The 24253-nt window shown below is 48.7% G+C and overlaps 1 protein-coding gene across 1 annotated transcript in view; it reads right to left on the reverse strand.

Moving 5' to 3' along the window:
* The window catches only part of COL22A1 (collagen type XXII alpha 1 chain), a 240739-nt gene that overhangs the window by 180293 nt on the left and 36193 nt on the right, over window positions 1-24253 (reverse strand). Inside the window, exons 4-7 of the mRNA XM_060116083.1 lie at window positions 20097-20208; window positions 15825-15948; window positions 4313-4588; window positions 1142-1222 (exon numbers count right to left, since the gene is read on the reverse strand). Of these exons, the coding sequence (XP_059972066.1) occupies window positions 1142-1222; window positions 4313-4588; window positions 15825-15948; window positions 20097-20208 (593 nt within the window). The remainder of the gene's footprint in view (window positions 1-1141; window positions 1223-4312; window positions 4589-15824; window positions 15949-20096; window positions 20209-24253) is intronic.

The following is a 24253-nucleotide window of genomic DNA, read 5'->3' on the forward strand; positions in this document are numbered from 1 at the left end:
TGCCCAGCACCGCTCCCTGGAGCTTACCTGCACAGGCAAAGGGGAGCCAGGAACCCTGAGGACACTGGAGCCTGAGCAGGGAGGGCAAGTAGCGTCTGACCACAGGTTCCGGTACCCTGAGGCCTTGGAGTCAGACTGGTGTGGGCCAAGGGTCTCAGCCACTTCACTGGCCTCTCAGCAGCCTGTGGGAACCACTTGACCCCTCTGAGCCTCGGTGTTAACCTCTGCAGAATGGGGACAAGGGCGTTTCCATCATAATGCAGTGAGGAGGAGTTAGTGGGACAGGAAGAAAGCATCCAGTTCAGAGTCTGGAACGCAGGAACCCAGCAGGTGTGCCCGTAATGACTTACTTCCTTACCCTCGCCAGCCCCCTCCCTCCTTTCTTCCCTTCCTCTCCCCCCTCCTTCTTTCCCTTTATTCTCTCCTGCTCTTACCCGTCTCCCTCCCTCTCCTTTCTCTCCTCTCTCTCAACAGTCAGGCTCAGCTGACTCCGCAGCCCCAGCCCTGGTAACGACCACCCCGGGTGCCTGTGCCCCCCACCCGTCCTGACACAGGACACGCTGACCGAGTGCTCACTGCGTCCGGGGCCCGCGCCCGCCGAATCCATAGCCTTCAGGCTCTGGGAGGCAGGACTATGGAAGCACCCTTGGAACTGGTATTTGGTAAATGGAGAGGGAGGGACCTGGACCTAGGCGGAGGTGGGAGGCCCTGGGAGAGGCAGAACTGCGCCGGGGCCCCAGGAGCCTCTGCCCGCTGTTCCTGACCCCGTGTTGCCTCCTCCTGTCTTGCTGAGCAGCGCAGAGCACGGCAGCCTCCCTACTCTGAGCGCCGGCAGCAGGGATGCCGTTCCCCCCTGCCAGCCTCTGCCCCGTGCTCCCCAGAGCTGGGCCTCATCGCTCAGCTGCAGCCCCGGGGGCTGTAGACCGAAGCTGGGACAGACCTGCATGACCCGCTCCCCCAACCCACGCCCGCCAGACCGGGAAATGGAACCCTAGCGATGACCACCGGGCTCCCTCCCAGGGCGCACTGGGATGGCGGGTGTCCCCTGATCCCATCCCAGGGCCCAGGACGCCCCCTCCCTCAGGAAGCCAAGGACCCATTCCCCCCCCCACCAACCCCTCCATGCAGAGTCTCTGCTCACCGGACCCGAGGGGATGTCACAGCACGTCTCCAGTTCTGAGTGGCGGGAGTCACAGTAAATCACGATCCGCTGTAAGTCAAACTGGGAGGGGGAGCAGGACAGAGGGTGAGTTTGGGGGCTTTGGAACCCAGGTGCTCCCTGGTTTCAGGTCGGCCCTGCTCAGGGAGCAGGCCCACTTCCTCTTCAGGGTCCTGTATGGTCTGACCCTGAGCTGAACTTCAGGGGGAGCCTAAGTGTCATCTACAGACAGCCCGTCCCTCTAACGGTGCAAGCCCCAAGTGCAAGGCGAGTCCGCACAGACCGGGGGCAGTGTCTTCTCCTGCTCTGAATGTGCTACAGCTCAGGCCCCTCACACGCCCCCTCCCGTCCACAGTCCGTGGCCACTGCGTTCGCTAAAGCCCCCGCCATGGTGCTGCCACCGACAGTCTCCAAAGGTTCAGAGCACCCAGGTTGTCAACTCTCTCATCTCCATGTGGTGGCTTAAGTGAACTTTTTTATATTAAAAATTTGCTTCTATCAAATAAAAGCAAAAGTAAACAAATGGGACCTAATTAAACTTACATGCTTCTGCACAGCAAGTGAAACCACGGATTGTCTCTCTTCTAGGAAAACCCCTGAAAACTAGCAACCACGCTGAGGCATCCCCTCAGGAGTTGTTGTAAAAATACACCCACAGATCTTTTGATGCTCCTCCAAGAGGTGGAGCTTCATTCCCCTCCCCACCCCCGAGCGTAGGAGGGACCTGGTCAGTGGCTTCTAAGGAACAGAACATGGCAGAAGTGATGGCATGTCACTTCGAGATCAGTTATAGAAAGACTGGCTTCTTCGTGCGTGCGTGCATGGTCTCTCTCTCTCTCACATCACGCAGGCTGGGGGTCACCAGCTGGCACACAGGGAGCTGCCCCACGGAGAAGCCCACGTAGGGAGGAACCAGGGCCGCTGTCAGCAATCCAACAGCAAAGGAACTGAGGCCCTCAGTCCAACAGCCCACGGGAGGCTGCCAGCAATCACCTGCGTGAGCTTGGAGGTGGTCTTTCAGCCCTGTTCTAACTTCAAGATCACAGCAATAGCCAATAGCTTGACAGCGACGTTATGAGAAACCCTGAGCAAGACCCACCCAGCTCAGCCCCTCCCAGATTCCTGAACCACAGAAACTACGAGACAATAAGTGTTTGTTGTTTTCATCCCTCTTTTTTGGGTGGGGGTGGGGGGGATATTTGTCATGCAGCAACTGATAACTGATACACATCCTCTACTGTCAAGAAGAGTTCACGGGGTCTCTTCTCCCACTTGTCTCCTTGTACATACAGCTAATACCGAACATAGCAGCCTGCATGGTAATTATACATTTGTGTGTCCATCCTCCCCCTGGGCTCCCCATCCTGACCCACAGCCCTCAAACACACTGAGCTCTCTTTTCCTACCTGCTTTTCCCTCCTGCTCCTCACAAGGCTCGCTCCTCTCACCTTTCACCTCTGTAACCACCCATCAGAGCCCAGGCCCTCCCTGTCACTTGTCATCCTGTACATCCTTATAAAAGCAATGACCACAATGCCTCCTTTGTGTGCATTTCTCCGTTTACTTTTTACACTGTGTTCCTCCGATTAGAACAGCAGTTCTGTGAGGCAGGCCTCTCTTATCTCGTGTCTCTCTGCACCCCCAGCCCCAGAGCACTTCCTGACAAAGCAGATGTCCCGAGGCACAGAATGAATGGTTGAGTGGATACAGAAAAAAAAAAAAAAAGAAACACATAGAAGTATTTCTGAGCTCAGTGGTAATCAGGGAAATGCAGATAGAACCACAATAAAATACCATCATATGCCCATCAGATTGGCAAAACAACAACAAAAACGTTAAAAAAAAAAAACTATGAATGTTGGTGAGGATCTAAGAAAATGGGTCTTTCACACATTGCTGGTAGACACATAAATGTTCTGTCACTTTGTTGAGAAGTTAAAATATGCTGGAAAGTCAAAAATTGTTTACCCTACAATCTAATCATTGAATGCCCCAGAGAAACTCTCCCAACTGGTAAATATCTCCAGCCTCAAAGGCACGTGTTACCCTATTTTCTTCATGAGGAAAGCACATCTGGAGATGTGCCAGCACGTTCAAGACCCAAGACTTGCTGGTTATGATGGTGAAACATCAAAACAATCTAAATATTCACTAACAGGAGAATAAATAAGCAAAATGTACAATAAAATGAAGTGTTATGCAGCAGCTAAAAGAAATAAAAGCTTAGACACATAATTTTGAGAGAAAAAAAGCAAGACATGACTATACATGCTGTACATTATTTACATAAATTTCAAAATATCTAGCACACATCCAACAACCCTATATTTGATAAAAGAAATACATATACGTGTAAAAAAAATAAAAGAAATGGTTTTGAAAAGAGCTATCCCAGATCATGATTTGGTTACTTCTCGAGAAGCTGGGGACACTCCCAGCCAGAAGGATCAAGCTGACTTCAGCTTGAAGACAGCACATTAAGTGTACATGTGTTACGTGTGTGCATATTCATGGTGTGTGTGTCTGTGTGTATAGATGTGGGAATGCATTTGTAGAGGAAAGAAAGATACATTAAAGGAAAGTGAAAAAAAAGAAAAAAGAATTAAGGAGGGAAAAGAAAGAATAAAGAAGGAAAGGACACTGATGTAATGGTGATGGAAGGACAGCTATTACCAGCCACTGAGTCTTCCCCAGCTAATATCCCTGGTTGGTGAAATGAGGATGATTTTTACTTATTTTCCATACACTTTCCTACATTTTCCAATATTTTTACAATCAGAGAAGAAGGGAAAAGAGTCTAAATTTACAGGGAACTGTGTAACTCTTATTTCTCTGCCCATCGATTTGTCTACATATACATGTAGATATATGTCCCGTGTCCCCAGTGCAGAGCACAGTGCTTGGCACAGAGTAGGTGCTCAATATATATATGGTAAATGATCAAGTGGCTAAATAATTAAATGAATGAGTGAATGAATGAGTGATGGTGACATGGCAGTTTTCTGAGTCAGGGTCCTCCCTCCTAAGACAGTGCAAGGTGATGACTTGATACATGATACACACAGGTGTAGGGGACATCAGGAGCACCTGGCTCCTGAGGCTTCTCCCTGGTGACCCCAGGACCTTGGCTGCAGGAGGCCTGTCAGTACTCACGTCGACGGGCACACTGTCGTAGAGGCGCTTGCCGATCCCGGTCTTCCCCTGGATGTCGATGTTCTCCCTCTCCTCGATGGGCAGTGTCTGCACCAGCACACAGTCTATGTACAGGGAGACGTTCTGGGCCTGGATGCTCAGGGCCACCTTGTGCCAGTCCCGGTTGAAAAGGTCATGGACCCGGGGACCTCGGAAGACCACCCTGACGGCATCCTTCATGGCACCCACAGCGTTGTACTCCACGGCCTTGTTCTCGCCGTCCAGCCGGATGGACACCTGGGGAGGAGAGAACGAGAGGCCCCTTGAGCTGCATGGGACCAAGGGAGGGGAGGGCAACTGGGGCAGGGAGATCGCAGAGTCAGACCCGACAAACCTGAGTCAGATCCTAGCCATGACCCTCACCAGCTGGTCAGCCTTGGGCAAATCACTGCCCATCCCTAAGCCTTGGTGTCCTCCTCACTACGATGGTGTCACTGACATCTGCCTTACAGGCTGATCTAAACCCTGTATTAAATGGAAGATCTGAACTCACACGTTAATCCAGGGGTCAAAATCTCAAGTACCCGAGGGGCTATGCAGGTAAGAGCACCTTTGTGAAACTACAAGGGGACTGGTGAGGAGGGGCTTGATCTGTGAGACCGACCAGAAACCCTGAGGGGTTTCAGCTTCTTTTAAAACTGCAGGCAGCAAAACAGAATCCATCTGTGTCTAGATACCAGGTGCCAGTCTGAGACCCCATCCACTAACCCAAACTCTCTCTCACCTTGAAGATAAAATTGAAGCCCTGGTAGAATAAAGCAATTCGGTGGCAGGGACCTTGGCTGTCTTGTTCACTGGATTACCCTCCAGCCCTTTGCAAAATGCCTTGAAAACTCTGGAAGGAAGTTTTACTTTCCTCTGCGTTTTAAGAATGAATGAGGGGCTTCCCTGGTGGCGCAGTGGTTAAGAATATGCCTGCCAATGCAGGGGACACGGGTTCGAGCCCTGGTCCGGGAAGATCCCACATGCCGCAGAGCAACTCAGCCCGTGCGCCGCAACTACTGAGCCTGCGCTCTACTGCCTGTGAGCCACAACTACTGAGCCCTTGTGTCACAACTACTGAGCCCCGCATGCCTAGAGCCTGTGCTTCGCAACAAGAGAAGCCACCACAATGAGAAGCCCGCGCACCGCAACGAAGAGTAGCTCCCGCTCACCGCAACTAGAGAAAGCCTGCACGCAGCAATGAAGACCCAATGCGGCCAAAAAATAAATAAATTAAACTAATTTTTGAAAAATGAATGAATGAAGTAATGAATGAACATATGCTCATCCATGTGCTTATTTTTTCATCCCTTGCACGATACTCACTGAACATCCTCTGTGACAGGCAAGCAACCTGCTTGGTGTCAGGAATGCAGGGGTGAGCAAGATCAACACTGCCTCAGTGCACGGAGGTGGGGGACATAACGTGACACAGAAAATAGGTATTCACTGAGCAAATGGATGGATGGGTATATTCTTGTCCAATCTCCATGGGGTTAGTCTCCATCTGCCCTGATATCCACGCTCCACCTCTCTCTACCTGGATCTGGACTCCCAGACTCTGACCTTTGACTTCTTGACCTGGGCTCCGACGCCCTTTGGCTTCTAGTTAGTCTGGCCCATGGAGTGGAAATCAAAGAGCAGGAAGAGAGAGGGGTCTGGTATTGACTCTCCTGCCCTCCCAGCTTCCCTGCGGTTCCAGACAGCCATGTTCCTCCACGTGCCAGGGCCCTTTGGAAGCCCTCCCTCCTCCACGACTCCAGAACACAACGTCTCCGCTAACCACCAACCTCTCCCTGCCCAGGCCATCCAGGCCCCGGGCAGGAGCTTCCTGCTGTTGCTAATCCCAGGACACCACAATATCTTTCATTGGTTTCCTTAACCCTGACCCTTAACCTCATCAGCTCCCTTACCCCGAGACACTTTACCGAAACACTCTTCAAAAATCTGGGCTGTCTATTGCTTGCCCACACCCAAGCTGGCAAGTCACTTTTAAGCTGTGTGACCTCGGGCAGGTTTTTTAACCTCTGTGTGCTGTTTCCTCATTTGTAAAATGGCACTGATGATAGTGCCTACTTGATAGAGCTGTTATGAGAATTAAATGAATTTATAGATATATAAAACACTTACATAGTACTTATACATCAGGCAGTGTTCTAAATACTATCTATAATAAATGAAGCAAGTTCAAAGACATCACCGCAGTGAAGCCTTCTCTGACACACACGTGTAACTGGATTCTAAGCTGGTCATTTGCTCTCACATCCTCAGGCATGTGGATTTATTTATTTTTTCATAGCATTTCGGGTCAGTATATGAAAGCATTCTGGGTCATTTATTTCATCCACCCGCTTCTTGCCTGCCCTGCCCCATCCTTTTAAGCAGGCACCCCGTCTCTACTGCTCATCTCTTTAACCCCAGTGGCTAGGACAACACACGCCATATAGTAGGACTCAACAGAAAGGGAATAAATGAATGAATGAGAGCCCCGAGGTTAAAGGAAGGAGCCCACTGCCCTGCTGGGAACCAGCCACAGTGTTTATGACACCACCCAGGTGTTCTGGTTTCTCTGTCTCCGGTCCCCCACATGGCTTCAGCACAGCCAAAGGGAACCTAAAGTTTATTTTTAACTGCATTGTCTGCTGGTATGTTACAGTTAGGGTGAAAAACAAAACTATGAACCCCTGACTAATAACCTGAAACTTCTCGTAAGCATAATCTTATAACCATGATTAAACCTGGTCTCTTTCTTGAAATCAGTTTCACCTGTTTGAGCCCTGTACCCCTGAGCCACCTGGGGAGCTTCATGAGGACATGGGTTTTTCTCCAATGTTTCTATTTCTCCCAGCACCATACAGAGCAGAGGAAGGCCCGGCAGGCCCGAGTCCAAGCTGGGTGGGGGTGGGGGGGCTCAGGAGGGCACTCCATGGCTCAGATCCATCAGCAAACCATGTTGGTTCTATTTTCAAACTACATATCCAGAATCCCATCATTTCTCCCCAGTTCCCTATGACTACTTGGTCTGAGTCAGTATCACCCTGTGCCGAGAGGATCACAGCGGTCTCCCAGGCCCCCTGTCCTGGGCCTGCCCACCTCATAGAGCCTACTCTCCAGTCCCTGCACTGGCCTCCACCCTGTTCTGAGTCTCACCTCCACCCCTCCACCCTGCTCCAGAACTAGCCTCCTCCTGGCCCTTTATCAGATCTGGAATGAGTGCCCCTCAGTTTCTCCAAATGACAAATGGGGAAAATGCCAACGGTCAAGGGTGTTTGTAAATTCTCCGTGGGGTCATGGATGTAAAAATCTAGATCCAGTTATTACAGGGCTACAGGACAAAGAGCACGTGAGAAGGTGGCTCACACCAGTCTGCTCACAGGTCATCTTCTACGTGGCCTCTGTCCATTTTTCCTGTGTCCGGTCAGGACTTCCCCGAGGCACGGGGTGGCCACCACGTCATTTTCAGTGAAGGGCACGCCCCAAAGCCTGCTCAGTGGAACAGAACAGCCCGGTGCCTCTGTGAAAAGGCAGGTTCTGTCTCTGCCCGGCTCTGCAGGATTCCAGCCCAGGGCTCATTCTGGCAGAAGGAGGGGAGGAGGCCGACACGGCCCTGCAAACGCCATGGAGGAAGAGGACCCAGACTGAGGGGTGGTGCGGGCTCGCCCCATAGGACTGCCATGGCAGGTGCCCAGGCCCACGGCACAGGACCCAGGGAGACTGGAGACGTGCGCGTCTGCAATGGAGGTGGGTGAGGGTCACGACGAGCTGCCTGCTCTCTGGAGAAGAGTCTCACCTCCAGCAGTCGGCCTCCCACACTCAGGAAATCAGGCCACTGGGCAGTCAAGCCTGACGATGCTTCTGCATCTCAGTTTAACCAGGGACGTTGCAGGAGTGTCATTCAACAGGACTAATGGATGGAGACCAGAGCCAGCGGGGCACAGCGGTCAAAAGACAGACTTGGAGCTTGACTGTCTGGGTTCAAATCCCACCTCTCCCCCTCATGACCTGTCAAAACACGGGCAGATGTCTAAAGCCTGCTGTGGATCAGTCTCCTCTCTGTAAGGCGGTAACAGCAGAACCTACCCATAGGGTTGTTAGGGGGACTGAGTTAAGATTTGTGAAGCGCTCGGGACAATCCTTGGCTCCTACTGACTGCGTGTGAGTGTGGATAAGATGTGCCCTCGGGGGCAGGGTCCAGCTTCAACCACGGGGAGTGAGCTCACTGCCACGGAGAAGTCGCCTCTGAGGGACGAGCCCGGGAGTGTGGCTACCACAGCCCAATGGCTTGAGCAAGCTTTTATTTTATTTCAACCCCAAGTGAAAATAAAGTCAGTGTCCCCCAGCTGAAGATGAGTAATGTCTCTACACAGTTCATTCTTCAAGAGAGGACAGGGTAAATGACAGATACGGTTGGTCCATGAACTCTGAGAACAAGCGGATCGGGATTTGCATCTCAAATAAGTGTATGGTGTTGATGGCTTGGGTCTGAGACAGGTCTTCCCTCACTCGGCTGCATGCTGTTGACAGGTGGTCCTACCTTCATAGGGACTGAGAGCCAGAATGCACCAGACATGGGCAAAGACGAGCTGCAGAGCTCCATTCAAGGTAAAACCAAGGACTACCATAAAAACTTGTATCACACATCAGGCAGCATTCTAGATGCTTTAGGGACATCATTCCACATGGTGCTTCCATTAACCATTCCTGGGAGGTTTTCTGTTTTCCATTTTCCAGCTAAGAACATTAAGACTCAGAAAGCAAATGTGGAGATTGATTCAAGATGGCGGAGTAGAAGGACGTGCGCTCACTCCCTCTTGCGAGAACACCAGAATCACAACTAACTGCTGAACAATCATTGACAGGAAGACACTGGAACTCACCAAAAAAGATACCCCACATCCAAAGACAAAGGAGAAGCTGCAGTGAGATGGTAGGAGGGGCACAGTCACAATCAAATCAAATCCCATAACCGCTGGGTGGGTGACTCACAAACTGGAGAACACTTATACCACAGAAGTCCACCCACTGGAGTGAAGGTTCTGAGGCCCACGTCAGGCTTCCCAACCTGGGGGTCCGGCAACGGGAGGAGGAATTCCTAGAGAATCAGACTTTGAAGGCTAGCGGGATTTGACTGCAGGACTTCGACAGGACTGGGGGAAACAGAGACCCCACTCTTGGAGGGCACACACAAAGTAGTGTGCGCATCGGGACCCAGGGGAAGGAGCAGTGACCCCAGGGGAGACTGAACCAGACCTACCTGCTAGTGTTGGAGGGTCTCCTGCAGAAGTGGGGGCTGGCTGTGGCTCACTGTGAGGACAAGGACACTGGCAGCACAAGTTCTGGGAAGTACTCTTTGGCGTGAGCCCTCCCAGAGTCCACCATTAGCCCCAGCAAAGAGCCTGTAGCCTCCAGTGCTGGGTCGCCTCAGGCCAAACAACCAACATGGAGGGAACCCAGCCCCACACATCAGCAGACAAGCGGATTAAAGTTTTACTGAGCTCTGCCCACCAGAGAAACACCCAGCTCTACCCACAACCAGTCCCTTGCATCAGGAAACTTGCATAAGCCTCTTAGATAGCCTCAGCCACCAGAGGGAAGACAGCAGGAGCAAGAAGAACTACAATCCTGCAGCCTGTGGAACAAAAACCACATTCACAGAAAGATAGACAAGATGAAAAGGCAGAGGGCTATGTACCAGATGAAAGAACAAGATAAAACCCCAGAAAAAAAATTAAATGAAGTGGAGATAGGCAACCTTCCAGAAGAAGAATTTAGTATACTGATAGGGAAGATGATCCAGGACCTCGGAAAAAGAATGGAGGTAAAGATTGAGAAGATGCAAGAAATGTTTAACAAAGACCTAGAAGAATTAAAGAACAAACACCTAGAAGAATTAAAGAACAAACAAACAGAGATGAACAAAACATAACTGAAATGAATAACTGAAATGAAAACTACACTAGAAGGAATCAATAGCAGAATAACTGAGGCAGAAGAACGGATAAGTGACCTGGAAGACAGAATGGTGGAATTCACTGCTGTCAACAGAATAAATATAAAAGAATGAAAAGAAATGAAGACACCCTAAGAGACCCCTAGGACAACATTAAACGCAACAACATTCACATTATAGGGGTCCCAGAAGGAGAAGAGAGAGAGAAAGGACCTGAGAAAATATGTGAAGAGATTATAGTCAAAAACTTCCATAACATGGGAAAGGAAATAGCCCACCAAGTCCAGGAAGTGCAGAGAGTCCCAGGCAGGATAAAACCCAAGGAGAAACACGTCGAGACACATAGTAATCAAACTGACAAAAATTAAAGACAAACAAAAATTAAAAGCAACAAGGGAATAACATACACAAGGTTAACAGCTTATTTCTCAGCAGAAACTCTACAAGTCAGAAGGGAGTGGCATAATATATTTAGAGTGATGAAAGGGAAGAAACTACAACCAAGATTACTCTACCTGGAAAGGATCCCATTCAGATTCAACGTAGAAGTCAAAAGCTTAACAGACAAGCAAAAGCAGAGAATTCAGCACCACCAAACCAGCTCTACAACAAATGCTAAAGGAACTTCTCTAAGTGGGAAACACAAGAGAAGAAAGGGACCTATAAAAACAAACCCAAAACAATTAAGAAAATGGTAATAGGAACATACATATCGATAATCACCTTAAATGTGAATGGATTAAATGCTCCAACCAAAAGACACAACCTTGCTGAATGGATACAAAAACAAGACCCATATATATGCTGTCTTCAAGAGACCCACTTCAGACCTAGGGACACATACAAACAGAAAGTGAGGGGATGGAAAAAGATATTCCATGCAAATGGAAATCAAAAGAAAGCTGGAGTAGTAATACTCATATCAGATAAAATAGACTTTAAAATAAAGAATGTTACAAGAGACAAGGAAGGACACTACATAATGATCAAGGGATCAATCCAAGAAGAAGAGATAGCAACTATAAACATATATGAACCCAACATAGGAGCACCTCAATACACAAGGCAAATGCTAACAGCTATAAAAGAGGAAATCGATGGTAACACAATAACAGTGGGGGACTTTTACACCTCACTTACACCAATGGACAGATCATCCAGACAGAAAATTTATAAGGAAACACAAGTTTTAAATGACACAACGGACCAGATAGATTTAATTGATATTTATAGGACATTCCATCCAAAAACAGCAGACTACACTTTCTTCTCAACTGCACACAGAATATTCTCCAGGATACTTCACATCTTGGGTCACAAAGCAAGCCTCGGTTAATTTAAGAAAACTGAAATCATATCAAGCTTCTTTTCCAACCACAAAGCTATGAGATTAGAAATCAATTACAGGGGAAAAAAACGTAAAAAACACAAATACACAGAGGCTAAACAATACTAAATAAACAAGAGATCACTGAAGAAATCATAGAGGAAAAAAAAAATACCTAGAGACAAATGACAACAAAAACATGACGATCCAAAACCTATGGGATGCTGCAAAAGCAGTTCTAAGAGGGAAGTTTATAGCAATAAAATCCTACTTCAAGAAACAAGAAAAATCTCAAATAAACAATCTAACCTTACACCTAAATGAACCAGAGAAAGAAGAACAAACAAAACCCAAAGTTAGTAGAAGGAAAGAAATCATAAAGATGAGAGCAGAAATAAATGAAATAGAAACAAAGAAAACAGTAGCAAAGATCAATAAAACTAAAAGCTGGTTCTTTGAGAAGATAAATAAAACTGATAAACCTTTAGCCAGACGCATCAAGAAAAAGAGGGAGAGGACTCAAATCAATAAAATTAGAAATGAAAAAGGAGAAGTTACAACAGACACTGCAGAAATACAAAGCATCATAACAGACTGCTACAAGCAACTCTATGCCAATAAAATTGACAACCTGGAAGAAAGGGACAAATTCTTAGAAAGGTATAATCTTCCAAGATTGAACCTGGAAGAAATAGAAAATATGAACAGACCAATCACAAGTAATGAAATTGAAACTGCGATTAAAAATCTTCCAGCAGGGGCTTCCCTGGTGGCACAGTGGTTGAGAGTCCGCCTGCCGATGCAGGGGACACGGGTTCGTGCCCCGATCCCGGAAGATCCCACATGCCGCGGAGCGGCTGGGCCCGCGAGCCATGGCCGCGGAGCCTGTGTGTCCGGAGCCTGTGCTCCGCAACGGGAGAGGCCACAGCAGTGAGAGGCCCGCGTACAGCAAAAAAAAAAAAAAATCTTCCAGCAGGGCCTCCCTGGTGGCGCAGTGGTTGAGAGTCTGCCTGCCGATGCAGGGGACATGGGTTCATGCCTCGGTCTGGGAAGATCCCACATGCCACAGAGCGGCTAGGCCCGTGAGCCATGGCCGCTGAGCCTGCGCATCTGGAGCCTGTGCTCCACAACGGGAGAGGCCACAACAGTGAGAGGCCCGCGTACTGCAAAAAAAAAAAAAAAAAATCTTCCAGCAAACAAAAGTCCAGGACCAGATGGTTTCACAGGTGAATTCTATCAAACATTTAGAGAAGAGCTAACACCCATCCATCTCAAACTCTTCCAAAAAACTGCAGAGGAAGGAACAGTCCCAAACTCATAAAAAAGAAAACTACAGACCAATATCACTGATGAATACAGATGCAAAAATCCTCAACAAGATACTAGCAAACAGCATCCAACAACACATTAAATACTAGGATCCAACAATACATTAAAAGGATCATACACCATGATCAAGTGGGATTTATGCCAGGGATGCAAGGATTCTTCAATATATGCAAATAAGTCAATGTGATACACCATATTAACAAACTGAAGAATAAAAACCATATGATCATCTCAATAGATGCAGAAAAAGCTTTTGACAAAATTCAACACCAATTTATGATAAAAACTCTCCAGAAAGTGGGCATAGAGGGAACCTACCTCAACATAATAAAGGCCATATATGACAAACCCATAGCAAACATCATTCTCAATGGTGAAAAACTGAAAGCATTTCCTCTAAGATCAGGAACAAGACAAAGATGTCCACTCTCACCACTATCATTCAACATAGTCTTGGAAGTCCTAGCCACGACAATCAGAGAAGAAAAAGAAATAAAGGGAATCCAAATCGGAAGAGAAATAAAACTGTCACTGTTTGCAGATGATATGCTATACATAGATAATCCTAAAAATGTCACCAGAAAACTGCTAGAGCTAATCAATGAATTTGGTAAAGTTGCAGGATACAAAATTAATGCCCAGAAATCTCTTGCATTCCTATACACTAACAACGAAAGATCAGAAAGAGAAATTAAGGAAACAATCCCATTCACCATTGCAACAAGAAGAATAAAATACCTAGGAATAAACCTACCTAAGGAGGTCAGAGACCTGTACTCAGAAAACTATAAGACACTGATGAAAGAAATCAAAGATGACACAAATAGATGGAGAGATATACCATGTTCTTGGATTGAAAGAATCAATATTGTGAAAATGACTGTAATACCCAAAGCAATCCACAGATTCAATGCAATCCCTATCAAATCACCAATGGCAGTTTTTACAGAACTAGAACAAAAAGTCTTAAAATTTGTATGCAGACACAAAAGACCCCGAATAGCCAAAGCAATCTTGAGGGAAAAAAACAGAGCTGGAGGAATCAGACTCCCTGACTTCAGACTATACTACAAAGCTACAGTAATTAAGACAATATGGTACTGGCACAAAAACAGAAATATAGATCAGTGGAACAGGATAGAAAGCCCAGAGATAAACCCATGCACCTATGGTCAACAAATCTATGACAAAAGAGGCAAGGATATATAATGGAGAAAAGACAGTCTCTTCAATAAGTGGTGCTGGGAAAACTGGACAGCTACATGTAAAAGAATGAAATTAGAACATTCCCTAACACCATACCCAAAAATAAACTCAAAATGGATTAAAGACCTAAATGTAAGACTGGACACTATAAAATGCTTAGAGGAAAACATAGGAAGAACACTCTTCGACATAAATCACAGCAAGATCTTTTTTGACCCACCTCCTAGAGTAATGGAAATAAAAACAAAAATAAACAAATGGGACCTAATGAAACTTAAAAGCTTTTGCACAGCAAAGGAAACTATAAACAAGACGAAAACACAACCCTCAGAATGGGAGAAAATATTTGCAAACCAATCAACGGACAAAGGATTAATCTCCAAAATATATAAACAGCTCATGCAGCTCAATATTAAAAAAACAAACAACCCAATTAAAAAATGGGCAGAAGACCTAATTAGACATTTCTCCAAAGAAGACATACAGATAGCCAAGAAGCACATGAAAAGCTCTCAACCTCACTAATTATTAGAAAAATGCAAATCAAAACTACAATGAGGTATCACCTCACACCAGTCAGAATGGGCATCATCAGAAAATCTACAAACAACAAATGCTGGAGAGGGTGTGGAGAAAAGGGAACCCTCTTGCACTGTTGGTGGGAATTTAAATTGATACAGCCGCTATGGAGAACAGTATGGAGATTCCTTAAAAAACTAAAAATAGAACTACCATATGACCCAGCGATCCCACTACTGGGCATATACCCAGAGAAAATCATAATTCAAAAAGACGCATGCACCCCAATGTTCACTGCAGCACTATTTACAATAGCCAGGTCATGGAAGCAACCTAAATGCCCGTTGACAGATGAATGGATAAAGAAGATGTAGTACATATATGCAATGGAATATTACTCAGCCATAAAAATGAATGAAATTGGGTCATTTGTAGAGATGTGGATGGACCTAGAGACTGTCATACAGATGAAGTAAGTCAGAAAGAGAGAAACAAATATCGTATATTAACGCATGTATGTGGAATCTAGAAAAAGGTACAGATGAACTGGTTTTCAGGGCAGAAATAGAGACACAGATGTAGAGAACAAATGTGTGGACACCAAGGGGGGAAAGCAGGGGGGCGGGGGGTGGTGGTGGGGTGAATTGGGTGACTGGGATTTACACGTATACACTAATATGTATAAAATAGATAACTAATAAGAACCTGCTGTATAAAAAGTAAATAAATAAATAAATTTTTTAAAAAAGGAAGAAAGTGAACGTGTCTCAGAGGCCACAACAAGAAAGGACTAGACACGAGGTCTGAACCCAGGTCGTGCTGACTCTCAGCCAGTTTCCTCCACTACATCATGAACGTGCTGCTAAGAGAGCATGTGCCACAGGACAGCAGCACTGGCTGCCACCTCCCTGGCTGGGCTGAGGGTCCCTGAGACAGGAACTGGGCGTTCTGCCCCACCAGGTGATGGGCACTTGACCGTCAAGGAAGAAGTGCAGCCCTCTGGCGGTCTGCCAGCCCCTGCAGCTGCCCTGAGCCTCTATGGACACCAGACCCTCCATCTCCCAGGCCCAGGACAGAGACCCCAGGAGAAAACACGGTGGTTGATGCCAAGCCCATGAGGAGAAAGAATTCTGCACAGAGACAAGGCATGCTGCTCACACCTGCGGGATGCCGTACTGGTCGATGACCTGCCAGATATACCAGTCTTCTTTCCGAGACATCTTCCGGAGCCGGAAGGTGGTGACAAAGGCGTACTCATCAGGCAAGCCTTGCGGGAACACATCCCTGGAGGGAGACAGAGACAGATGGCGCCGGGCTGAGAGAAGAGGCTGCAAAGGAGGCCCACGCACCCCGGGGTCACGAAGTCCTGCCACTCTGACCTCCTAGGGTTCTAAAGTCCACCTGCTCGCCTGCCTTTACCACCTTTTCCTTCAGTCAGGGCCTCCGTACAACCCTCCGCCGACCCTCGCTGTGGCCCCTTCACTGTCCCGGTGCACCCACCCTCGGCCCCGTGAAATCCACCCCCGCAATGCTCGTCTGCATCCATCTCTCCAAAATCAATAATAAATGCTACACTGCCACCCCGCCGCGGGGTCAAATGCGGCCGAGTGCTCCAGCCCTCACCTCTCCCTGCCTGCGGCACCTCAGCAAGGCCACACTGTCACATCTTAGCCCGCTTGGTCCCTGCCCCACGTGCCAGGACATCCTCCGTCTCCACAGAGCACTGGTTTCCTGAGCTCAGGGGACCAGGCCCTCAAATGGGGGAATCCCTTGACCCCTGCAGCTCCAGCCCAGACAGCCCTGCACTGCCCTTTCCCCTACACATTCAGCATGCACGTTGTTCCGCGATAGAAGCTACGATGTACGGTGTTGTGATGCCCCGCCCTAGCTGAGGGCGGCCAGGCTCTCACGGGGTGACTCCTGCACCCCGCTGCTCAGCGGTTGAGCAGAGGCTCCCCTGCAGACAGCGGCGGGTCTCCAGAGCTCTCCTCTTAACCGCCAGCTGTTGCCCGGCACACCCGTTCACGGCGGGCCAAACCCTACTCTGGGGGCAAAGAATGCAAGGCGCTGCCTTCTGCATTGGAGGAGGTGGAAACTGTCTGGCTAGAGAGCCAGGAAGGGAAATGAGGAGGCGTCTGGGTTTCTGGTTCGCAGACTCATGGACCCTCAGGGACCCTTCGTTTGGCTGTAGAACCTGTGAGTAAAGACTGGTCCTCCCTCTGTGATCTCGGTTCACAGATCCGAGCCGGTAGTTGGCCCAGCCGTTCAGAGTCGTTCTCTGAGCTGGGATTTCACCCAGGATCACATCCAGGCACTGGAAGCAGTGCCCTTTACTCCCTCGGGCCTTCCCGGGATCCAGGGATGTCCTAGGTCACTGCCGCATGGGAGGGGTATGGGGCTTCCCCACTGCTCTGCATGGACACAGGCTGTGGAGCCTCAGATGGACGCTGCCCTGCAATTTTGTTTTCTTCTTATTGCATTAACGAGGCCAACTATGCTACTGTTCTTTTCTAAACACACTTACTTCTCAATGCACATGTATGTATAATATACAAATATGCTATGTATCTAAATACACTGTATCTATATATTGATAACTATATTTATATTTATATTTATATCTACAGGCACATCTCGTTTTGTTGTGCTTTAGCTTTACTGTGCTTCACAGATACTGTGTTTTTTTTAAAAATTGAAGGTTTGTGGCAACCCTGCACCAAGCAAGTCCATCAGTGCGAATGATATGTACACTGTTTTTTAAGATGTAATGCTGTTGCAAACTTAAAAGACTACAATATGGTGTAAACATACCTTTTATACACACTGGGAAACCAAAAAGTGTGACTCTCTTCATTTTGATATTCGCTTTATTGTAGTAGTCTGGAACCAAACCCATGATATCTCTGGGGTGTGCCTCTATCTCTCTCTATCGAGAGACATACTTTTTCTTAGGCTGTGTATATATACAGATACACAGGAGAGGGTAAAGGGATTGGAGTTGAAGGACCGACCTGAGTTTGAGGCCAACCTCTGCTTCCTAGGAACTATGAGATTTTGAACAGGTTACTGTCCCATTTTGAGCCTCAAATGTCACACCAGATAAATGCTGAGAATAATACAAGCCTTGCTCCCCCCATTTTATTGTGGTGAGAAATAAGCTAGATAAGGTGTGTAAAGTGCCCTTTAAACGTTTAGCAAGTAAGAAAAATACAAATATTGAAAGTGACACCCCTTTACATTATGAACAAAATTAACCCGTACATTAAAAATTATACGTGTATGTATGTATCTGCATAAATTGCATTAGAAATGAAAGGGATGCTATTCTCACTCAACACGTCAGAGCTCTGTCGGTTTGATTGTTTGTGGTGTTTTGCCATTAAAACAAACTCGAAACCATGTAGAAATTCCTTCTCAGGACGACTCAGCATCACATGAGCCCAAATCCATTTCCCAGAAACACTTCGGCCCCACGTCCAGAGAGCAGAGTCCAAGGCCATTGTACTGTTTGCTCCAAATGTCCTGATAGGAAGACGGCATCCTCAGCAAGCGGGAGGCCTCTGCTGGGCTCCCCACCACATTCGCGTAACGTGTGCTTTCCTCCCTCTGTTTTTTTCTTTCTCTGTTATATGTTTGCTTTATTAATTATTATTATTATTATTATTATTATTATTATCATCATTTTTGGCCACACCATGCAGCTTGCAGAATCTTAGTTCCCCCACCAGGAATCGAACCTGGGCCCCCTGTGGTGGGAGTGTGGAGTCCTAACTGCCAAGGAATCCCCTTGTACGTTTGCTTTAAAGTGAAGTTGCCTGTGATTTTTTTTTTTCTGTTTCTAAGTGGTATGGATGAATTGGACAGTTAGGCCAAAGAAGTAAGGGGAGTTAAGTGGGAAATGGAACCTGGATTCTGTTCATCCCTGTGCGGCCCCCAAATGAGCATGGGGCCAGGTTGTTAAGATCACCCAGCATCTGTACCTCAGCCCGTGTGGACAGAACACGCACAGTCAGGAAGGCATGCCTCCCTTAAGGGTCTGCTGACTGCGATAATGGTCTCCATCGCAGGGCGGGGAAACGGGACCCAGAGAGAGAAACCGACCTAGCATTTCCTCTTCTGAACCAGCACTCTCCCGGGATGCTGGCGCTGTGAGCCATGGAGGACGTTAGGGCCCGATACAGTCCTGGTGCAAGGCTGGCACTCAGAGAAGGCCCACCGAGCAGGAGAAACGATTGCATGCCTGCCAAATGCAAGCTCTGAGGCCTGATGTGCCAAGCCCACCTTTGCCAGGCTGTATCTAACAGAGGCTTCTCACTGATCGTGGACTGATTCATCCCCTCCTCCAGGCAGGGCTCAGCTCCACGCTGGGACTCAGCAGAGACCAGACTCAGGCCCTTCCAGGAGCTTCTCCCAGAGCTGGGGAGACAGTCTGCAAATGACTCATTGCACAGTCGAGTTGCTGGCTTCAATGTTGCTACATTTTATGCAGTAGGACAGGTTGTGAGGAGAGAAAATAAGGGGAGGCCTGGCTTAACCTCAGAGTTAGGGGGAGGCATCCTTGAAAGCAGGACAGATGAGCTGTACTTTGAAGGACAAGCAGAGGTCCCAGGTAGAGGGCAGGGCGGACAATGACAGGCCAGGACGAACCTGATGCCAGAAAGGCATCACGGGGCTAGATCAAACACAGGGTCTTCCCAGGCCCTTAGCTTAAGAACACTCAGAAGTAATTAAGGAGTTTTAAGATGAAGGATAATGTCAAGATAAAACATCACTTTTCATTTTCAAAAGACCATCCTGCCTGAGAGGAGAAGAATGGAACATTTATTCTGGTGTCATCATTAGCCCCTGACTGGAGACCCCACAGGTGTCAGACCCTGGACTAATCTCTGCATCATGATCCTCTCAGATGACGTTGCAAGGCGGACACATTCACCTCAGGTGAAACAGATGCCATGACTGGGGCACAGGGACCTCCAATGACCTGTGTAAGGCCGGGCACCCAGCAAACACTGAACTGGGTCTCCACTGGCCAGAACGACTCCACGACTCTGGGTGGTGCTCTGCCTGCGTGTCATGAAGTGGCTGGTCCACAGTAGGTGCCGTGGATCTAAGCCATAAACGATAAACGTTTGTTGTTTACTGAACTAATAGAAAAATGCAGGCATGGATGGATGGAGGATGAACACCACACCTGTACGGACAGGTGAGCGTAGAAGGACCAGGGGACCAGTAATGTCAATGGTAATACATGGTTAAGAAATAGGGTGAATTCCCGGGTCAGTGATTCGGCTGCTTCATCTCAGGGCGACCTCACCAGGCACCCTGTAGGCGAAATCCCTGCCCAGTGCTCAGTGAGCAACCGTGCTGACCAGCGCCTTCCCACCCTTTCAGAGGCGTCCCGGGCAGGTCTAGAAGGAGAAGCAACCACTCACTCAGTCCTTTGCACCACAGGGAAGGATCCCATCCGGACGTAGGAACTCTGCGCCCCGTTCTCTCTCTCCCCCAAGATCGCCTTCACACTGAACAAATCCATCAGGTCAAAACCTGTCCAAAGAGAAGAGCCAGGAGTGAGTTTGGCCAGAGGAGCCCGGGGCACAGAGGAAAAGCACATCTGCTCTCTGGGAAGGTGGCCAGCCCGCCCTGCCCGGGGGGAGCGGATGTGGGATTTAAGTGGAGGGAACTGTGCAAATACATCTCCCAGGTGAAAACAGATGCAACAGAAGGAGGAGATGGACAGCTTCTGTTTCCACAGCCAATTGCAGGCAACAGGCAGAGACGCTGGGGTTTCCGATGAAACATGAGCCTTCGTGAAAGCCCTGGATCACAGGCAAGCATGAGGCAAGGCCACCATTCCGGCCGTGTGACTGGCGTTCAGGGAGCCCACGTGGGGACACCCGGCTCACACAGCCTGGCTCTGCAGGCGACGTGGCAACTTCGGCTTTCCTTCTCACAGCCACATTTCCGCAATTCATTTGGACTTTGCTTGAATTATAATTTAGCAGCATTTAAACTGCATGATTTTAAAGAGCGAAACATCAGAGAGAAGAAAACTGTTCGTGATACTTTAATGGAAAGGCGTATTTCCTTTTGTTTCGGCTCTGAGAGAGGACCTTGCTCATTGGCCACACAAAGTAATGGAAAAGACACGAACTTTGGGCTCAGGGGAGCTGGCGGGACAGGGGGTCATCCAGCTCAGTCATGTATTTGTGTGATGCTGAGCGGGTTACAGAACCCGCAAGAGCCTCAGTACTTGGTTGTGACAGAAGGCTTGACACCCGCCACCTTGGCTGTCAAGAGAATCCCAGGCGGTTGCTCAGCCGTGGTAGGAAACCGACTCAGCAGGTCAGTTATTCACTCAGGATTCTCCACCATCAGCAGCACATACTTACCCATGACCCCTTACAAAACCACCTGGACCAGTCTGGGGGGGCTGACTTGAGTCCTGCAGCTGGGGTCCTCAGAGGAGCCCAACCACGATGCCCACACAGAGGCAACGGTGGGATGTACCGGCCTGACACTGCGTCCCTGGGGAAGGGGAGAGGAGGCCGCCTGTGGGTGGGCACCGGGCCTCATTCGTCTCTGCATCCCCGGGCTAACACACCACTCGGCATCAGTGGCACCTAATAACCCACAAGACTTCAGGAAGGTTCTTGCTGTCTCCAACATTCTGAGATGCTGCCATGGAAAACAGGAAACGAGCTTGCAGGGCTCACATTAGGATGATTAAAACATCTTCTAACTAGATTCTGTCCTAAGAGATGATTTAGTCATTCAAGTTGTATTTTGAGAGCCTCTCTGTTCCAAGCCCTGTGTAAGATGCTGCAAGAACAGAAAGGAATTAGCATCAGTTGAGAGTTTCAGCAGCAGAGTCAGACAGGCCTGGGCTGTGTTCCTGATCACCAGGTCCTAGCTGTGTGACCTTAGGCAGGTTGCCTGACGTCTCTGAGCACCAATTTCTTCATCTTTAAAAAGGGGATTGTCTTTGCACCTCATAGGATTGTGGTGAAGCTTGGACATGATACAAAACTCTTCGTACAGAGCCTGACATAGAGAGGAAGACCCACAAAATAATTTTCATATTAATTATTTCCCTTTACAATGATTACCGCCTCTTCTCCCACTAGATTCTATCCATGGATATCATTTACGCATTCGATACATATTTTTTGAGATCCTGCTCTGTGCCAAGCATGTATGAGCACTGGAGACGCAGCTGGGAGAACCGGTACCCTAGTGGGAGACCAATAATAAGCACATGTCCAACACAAATGTAAAGGACAAGCATCTCAGTGAGACACACCTGGGCCCTCCCTGCCCTTAGACTCCGCAGCTCCACGACTCTGGTGCAACTACTCAGCCCCTGCAAACTCCCACTTCACGGGGCTGCCCAAGGCCCACAGGGATGCGCGGGCCCCGGGGGCTCCCGCTGAGTGTCAGCTCTGACTCAGAGTGCAGGCTCAGAACCTGGCGGGCACCGGCCCGATGCCGCCCACTAAGGTGTCAGGCAGAAGGGCAGAGAGGCCCGCTCCTCCACTTCACAGCTCCGTCCCTGTCACTGGAACTGCCACCTGAAGCTGGGCTTCCTTGTAGCAGTCATATGTGGGAGAATAAAAAATAGCTTTAAAAAAGCAAACATATGCTCTACTTTCTAGTTCCACTTTCATTGGCTTCCATGGATAAAAACAAAGACTTAAACACCACAAAACTCTGAACAACAAGCAATTAACTAGGAGGCGGCAAAGGGCTCCGAGAGAAAGATGAATTGCCTGCAATAAATAAAGGCAGGGAAGGACAATGAAAAATGTTCCCGAGGTAAATGGACCCTGATGCGAGGCATCGCAAGATAAAGCAGCAATTGTTTAATGTAGAAACTGCAAGGATGCACCTCCCCGAAGTCACGGACTCAGCTGAACCAGGTGGTATCAGGGACACCGTGACGATTGCCCAGAGTCCTTCAAAGGTCCACGCTGGACAAAGCTTTGCCGGATTCCCAGGCACGGAAGTTAGTACCGGGTCTTTCGTGGGTCTGGCCGAGGTGCACACGGTTTATCTGTCCCCAGGAGAAGGTGAGCAATTTGAAGGATGGTACCTGATCTGATTCATGTTTCCATCCCTAAAAAAGTAAGAGCTCTGGCTGTCGTTCTTAATTGAGGCACCGTCAGCGGAAAGAGGGAAGGAGAGAAGAAAGGAATACACTAAACCATTAAGGGCCTCCTCCATTTAGATGCCCTGTTGGCTGCTCCAATGATCAACAGGACAAAATCCCAGCCCCAACCCCCAAAAGTTTAGTGTCTACAGGGAAACAGGCACAGAGAGAAGCTGTGTTGGTATCATGGGTAAATGAGAAGGAGGGGGAATGGCTGGGCTTGTATAACAGCACATGGAATATTTTCCCTGCCCAGCTGAGGAGCAATCAGGGAAGGCTTCCGAGAGGAGGCAAGGCCCGGCCTGAATTTAAAGAACAAATAAAATCTGGGCAGACACAGATGGAGGGAAGGGCATCCAAGGTAACTGGATGTGCAAAGGTCGCCGGACCTGAGTCACCGAGGTTCTTTCTGAGAATCCCACTATTTCGGGATGTCAGGAGCCATGGTTAGGGGAGTGAGCTAGGCAGGGGCGGATCAGGCTGGGCTCTGTGGGCCACGCGAGGCGGTCTGAGTTTCTTTCTACAGGCAGTGGGGAGCCACGGAAGGGCTTTAAAGCAAGGGAGAAACACAATCTTGTTTCTGTGTTCAGAGACCATTCTGGCAGTGGGGATGGAGGGTCGGGGAGACTGGTGAGGACCAGACTTGGAAACACAGGCCTGGGGAGGAGGGAGGCAGGGAGCACTGAGCTGAGACTATCTGAGATGCTCATGACATGGCGACTGTTATCTGGAGGTCGGAACTCAGGTAGGAGGAGACATTAGGATGTCTGTGGCCAAATCTCAGAGCTGGACCGTGCCCAGCACTTTTGTTCAGCTTTAAATAGCTGACCCCCCAGGAATGTTGTATAACACCTTTAGTCACTAGAATTTGCAGAACATTCTGTTTTTAGAGCCAGGAGGGGTCCTCAGAGATAGCATGTCAGATGTATTGCTGCGTAAGTGGGGAAACTGAATCTCAGAGAGTCGGGTGATGGACCCAGGCCGCCTGGCTGGGGAGCAGCAGGGCCAGACCCACGCCTCCAAACTGCTTTGTCTGTTCTGTTCCCCGTCCTCACTGTTCCAGCCCAGATAAGCCCTAAAAATAGCTGGAGTCATTTAAGGAACCGCCTGGAGGTGAGGCTTTGGGGAACTGCATTTTTTTACAAAAGCTGCTCCGATTACCCGACTGCGTTTAAGTTGGCAAGTATGCGGCGCCATCTCTCCCGAGCTCCGGCCTCAGCTCCAGCTGGCGGGAGCCTTTTTTCTGGTCTGGTTATAATTAGAGGAGACGATAGATCCCGCAGGCTCTCTGCTCTCAGAGCTGCAAAGCAGGGCATCTGCACCGCGTGCTGATGGATGCCCACCCAGCACTGTGATTTACTTCCTGGGGGCCTCGGAGCCCACCAAGGGGAAGGGAGGTTCCAGGCTCCACTGGCAGCAGATCCACACCGCGGACTCCGCACA

The sequence above is a fragment of the Mesoplodon densirostris genome, chromosome 13 (assembly GCF_025265405.1).
Source record: "Mesoplodon densirostris isolate mMesDen1 chromosome 13, mMesDen1 primary haplotype, whole genome shotgun sequence".
In the NCBI taxonomy this organism is placed as follows: Eukaryota; Metazoa; Chordata; class Mammalia; order Artiodactyla; family Ziphiidae; genus Mesoplodon; species Mesoplodon densirostris.